This window comes from Bison bison, unplaced genomic scaffold (genome assembly GCF_000754665.1).
Source record: "Bison bison bison isolate TAMUID 2011002044 unplaced genomic scaffold, Bison_UMD1.0 scf7180017864180, whole genome shotgun sequence".
Taxonomy (NCBI): Eukaryota; Metazoa; Chordata; class Mammalia; order Artiodactyla; family Bovidae; genus Bison; species Bison bison.
The window spans coordinates 15,135,263-15,139,948 of NW_011494752.1; the positions used below are offsets into that span (position 1 = coordinate 15,135,263).

The 4,686-nt window shown below is 40.6% G+C and overlaps 1 protein-coding gene across 3 annotated transcripts in view; it reads left to right on the forward strand.

The window, feature by feature from the left end:
- The window catches only part of MYH10 (myosin, heavy chain 10, non-muscle), a 122,200-nt gene that overhangs the window by 29,554 nt on the left and 87,960 nt on the right, over positions 1-4,686 (forward strand). For all 3 annotated transcript variants that reach the window (XM_010843030.1, XM_010843029.1, XM_010843031.1), the window contains exon 4: positions 3,378-3,405. In XM_010843030.1, the coding sequence (XP_010841332.1) occupies positions 3,378-3,405 (28 nt within the window). The remainder of the gene's footprint in view (positions 1-3,377; positions 3,406-4,686) is intronic.

Sequence of the window (4,686 nt, forward strand, 5' to 3'; positions counted from 1 at the left end):
GATAAGTGATTTGCGATTTTTTTCCCACTCAATCTGTGATCCATCTTGAGTTAATTTTCATGTATGGTGTAAGGTATGGATTGAAGTTCATTGTTCTGCATGTGAATATCCAGTAGATCTTGGCATCATTTATTGAGAAAACATTTTTTTTCTCCAATGAATTGCTTTGTCAGGATTCTGTTCCTTTGATCTGTACATTTGTCCTTTTTCATACCATCTTGATTATAATAGTCATATAATAAATCGTAAATTGTTCCTTTGTCTTTCAATATAAATTTTAGAAATCAACTTGCCATTTTCTAAAAATGGCCCACTTTTCATGTTTTGATTGGGTTGCACTGAATCTATAGAACAAAAAGGGCAGAACTGACAAGAGTATTGAGTCTTCCAATCCATGAACATGGTTTGTCTCTCTGTTAATGTAGGTCTTCTTTTATTTCATTGGTGTTTTACAGTCTTTAGCACATAGATCTCACACATATTCATTATAAGTGTAGCATATACCTTAGGATAACTAAGTATTTCATGTTTTTAGTGTTAAATGGAACTTTACAATTTTAATTACCAATTGTTCACTATTGATATATAGAAATTTAAAATATATATATTATTTTAAAAATGCATATATTGACATCTTTTGTAACCTTGCAGAAGTCACTTATTCTGTAAAGTTTTTTGGTAGACTCTTTGGAATTATCTCTAGACAGTCATGTCCTCTGCAGATAGACATTGTTATTTCCTCCTTTTCAAGTGTATGCTTTTAAATTATTTTTATTTGTGATGTTGAATAGGTGTGAGAACAGACATTCTTGTCTTATTCCTGGTCTCCAGGGGCAGCATTCAGTTTTCACCATTAAGCATGATGTTAACTGCAGGTGTTGTGTAGATGCCCTTTATCAAGTTGTTGAAGTTCCCTTGTATTCCTCGTTTGCTCTCTTTTTTTGTTTTCACTCATGAATGGATGTTGTTTTATTGAATGTCTTTTCTACATCTGTTCAGGTTATTGATTCGTCTTGAGTGAACTTTAGTAGTCTATCCTTTAAAGAAATTATTCTGTTCATTTTAGTTGTGGAATTTTTTAGCAGAAAGTGGCTCCTAATATTTTCTTATTATCCTTTTAGTATCTCTGGGATCTATAGTGGTTTTCCCTTTCTTGTTCCAGATGTTGGCAATTTGTGTCTTATTTCTGATCATTTTGTCTAGAGATTTACCTCAAAGATCCAGCATTTGGCCACCGTTTTCTTTTCCTGTTTTCCCATTTCACTGATTTTTGTTCCTTATACTTTTTTTTGTTCTACTCATTTTGGGTTTAATTTGTTCTTTTCTAGTGTTTTTAAGGTAGGAGCTGAGGTTACTGATCTAAAATCACTTTCACTGTTGAAAATACAATTTAATTCAACATGGATTTATTGAGTACCTCCATTTATGGTTTTGGGGAGGTGCTGTGGACAGTAACTGAGCTATCAAATGAATCGCTCCTCTTTAGAAGGCTAGTTGCATTTCTGAACGTAAAGTATTTCCCTTAAATGTCACTATAATATATGATATATGCTGAGTCTGGTTACATCGATAGGTTCTTAGAGTATAAAGTTCACTGGAAACATTTGGGGTGCCTAAGCTGATCCTCAAAGGGTGAAGAGAATTCAGTGAAGCAGAAAGAAGGAATGATTCAGTTATAGAGTATTCTATGGAGGGAATCGTGAAGGTTGCCAAGCCCTCACCTGATTGTACTGATAGTGAAACTGAGGCCCAAAGCTGATGTAAGACATGACAAGAACATATGGGTCCACCTGCAAAGAGAGTTCCTTTGTTTTATTGGGGTGGGTAGGATGAGAAGCATGGGAGAAGAAATACAGAACAGATTTGAAGGGTAGATTGTGGTTGTGAAGAGCTCAGATTTCACACAATGAAAATAGCATGTCCAGATGCAGGAAGAAAGCTGCTCTGAATAAGTTAGGAGGCCATTTGATTGTGGTTACTTTTTGGCGTGTGTTTTGATTTCTCTAATGTGTAAACTAGTTCAGCAAAGCCGTGAAAACTTGGAAAAGTGGAGTTCTATAAACATTCTCAGACCAGGAGAATTTGGGGCAAGGGTTCATGTTTAGAGTGAATAATATTTAAAAACTTGGTAAAATCCTAGTTTTATAGGTGAAGAGCCCGAAACCAGCAAGGAATCAACGTTTCATTTATAGATATGTGGGCAGTTTGCTGCAAGGTTGGAACTAGGACAGAAGATTCCAGTTCCCAGTGTCTTGCCAGTGCCCTGCCTGGCTCCTCGCACTGGATTCTCTCAGTTGACCTAAGGCTGGTGTTAAGTCTGGGAGTAAAGAAGCAAGATGGGCTCTGATCTTAGCACATACTAGTTGGGCAGGCAGTTGGCAGTATTGTTTGTCTAACCCCAAAATATGGTCAAAAGAAGGAAGCAGTGAGGAGCCTAAGGAAGAGGGTCTGGAGGGGACCCACAGAGGAGATACAACTGAGCTGAGCAGGAAGGGCAGGCAGAGATCATCCAAGTGCTTGTGGATCCGGGAAGGACGTGCCCAAGAAAGGCTGTTGGCTTGCATTTAACCTTTTTATATGTGGACCCCATGGACTATATGGTCCATGGAATTCTCCAGACCCAGAGTACTGGAGTGGGTAGCCATTCCCTTCTCCAGGGGATCCTCCCAACCCAGGAATCGAACTGGGGTCTCTTGCTTTTGCAGGTGGATTCTTTACCAGCTGAGCTACCAGGGAAGCCCTAAATATGAGTACTTTAAATTATTTATCACTTTAAAGTCATGATGGTTTTTTCCTTTTATATTCTTTCCTTATTTTTGCTCTATTTAATGTTCTGACTTCATACAGTGGTTAAACTCTTACAGATGTTTATCCTCCCTTAATCTTCTTTTCCATTCAGTGTTTGATACTTTTTTTTTTCTTCTTTAAGGTGTATATTGATAACGATTTCTCTCTGGTTATGGGTTTTCTTGTAAGGTAATGGTTTCCAAGCCTGGCCCTGCATCAGAATCACTTGAGGAACCTAAGTAAAAAGCGGTGTTCAGTCCCTCCCCTAAAGGTGGAGCTCTGGAAAGTTTGTTTCTATAAAATTTCCTGGTTGACTCTGATGAGCATCAGGCTTCGAGAATCCAGGTTCATTAGGCATATAAAGTTGTCTGAGCCTGCATTGTTACCTTCCCCAGATAATCTGGCATAAGAATGATGAACTTGACTGAATTTAGGACTGTATGATGCATAACAGGATTGGAAAGCGTTAACTTGGCCTAAGAGGGGCAGAGTTCCTAGTATTTTAGAGGCTATCAGGCTATTTATTATTTATCAAATATTTTAAAAAACAGGCAGATATTCAATGTCTTTCTGTTTATTTTGTTTTCTAGATCGTGAGGACCAGTCAATTCTTTGCACGTAAGTAAATGTTAAACGTTCAGACTTCTTTTCTGTTCTGTTGGAAAGTAAAAGCAATTTTGGTATTTGAGAGAGGAAGGGGGACAGGAGAGCAGTAATTTAAAGAGATTGATGTAAACCTTGCTGTTAACTGTTTTAAGTCTAAGGTATGCAAGCTCTGCTTAGCTTTGGTGTTACTGTTTGGCTGTCAAACTGGGCTTTTCACACATTTCATAATGTTAATCTGTGAAACTTACGTCTTTAGTAGGTTTGTCCAAGTGTTGACCTCCTGGACTTTTCAGTAATTTCCCTGTATCACCCAGGAAGCATTATTGATTATCATATGCCGGTGTGTGAAGTACTGGAAAGTCAGGATTGAATACAACATCCACAGCAGGAAGTGATCATTTTTGCTGGTTAGGACAGTCATGTTAGCTGCAGTGGGGAAGATGGAGGACTGGGAAGTGTTATCGCGAGAAGACCGAGTGGAAGGCTAATAAGTTACCCACGTGAGAGCTGGAAGTGCCTTCAAGTGGGGAGGTGCTCGTGGAAGTGGGCATGTCTAAGTGGGGCTTAGGTTGCGAGACAGGCCTGAGAAAGAGGAGCTCGGAGAGGGTGGAGTTGTGTGGATTTCAGAGGATTTCAGAGACTCGGGAAGGAGGAGGAACAGGTTCAGGGCAAAGGGGGAGGAGTTTGGTAGAGGACATTGACTTTGAGGTGCCTGAGGCGCTCCTGGGGGAGCCGTCTCTAGGTTATTCGACGTGGAGTCGGAGCTGTGCCTGGAATGCAGAGCTGGCAGCCTAGATGACGGAAGCCATGCGGTAAGTGAGGTCCCCTCAGAGTGTGGGATCCCCAGACGGGGTTCAAGGGTGGGGAGGCGGGTGAGACTCCACAGAGACGCCCAAGCCATAGGCTGCAGACATCATAGAGACTGAAATACACAGGAACACGTGCCTGGGGTTTCACGTGGGCGAGGGAGGCTGGTCGTGGTCCCCTCAGTGCACTGGGGTGGGCAGGGAGTCAGGCCAGACAGCAGTCAAGGAATGACATGGGTGTATGTGTGTGTGAGAGAGAAAGTTTTTAAAAAGCAGCAAAAAGCTAAGTCTGGGCCTACAACTTCCAAATAGCTCTAGAGTGAAAATTGTAGCATTTGAAAAGCAGTAAGGAATCAATTTTTGTTGTTACTGGTGGTGTCTTTTTTTTTTTTTTACTGGTGGTGTCTTTAAGGTAGGAGAGGTTAAACTGATGGGGGTGGGGTAGGACAAGATGGGTGAGAGTCAGGGCCCCTAGAGGGCCAGGGTC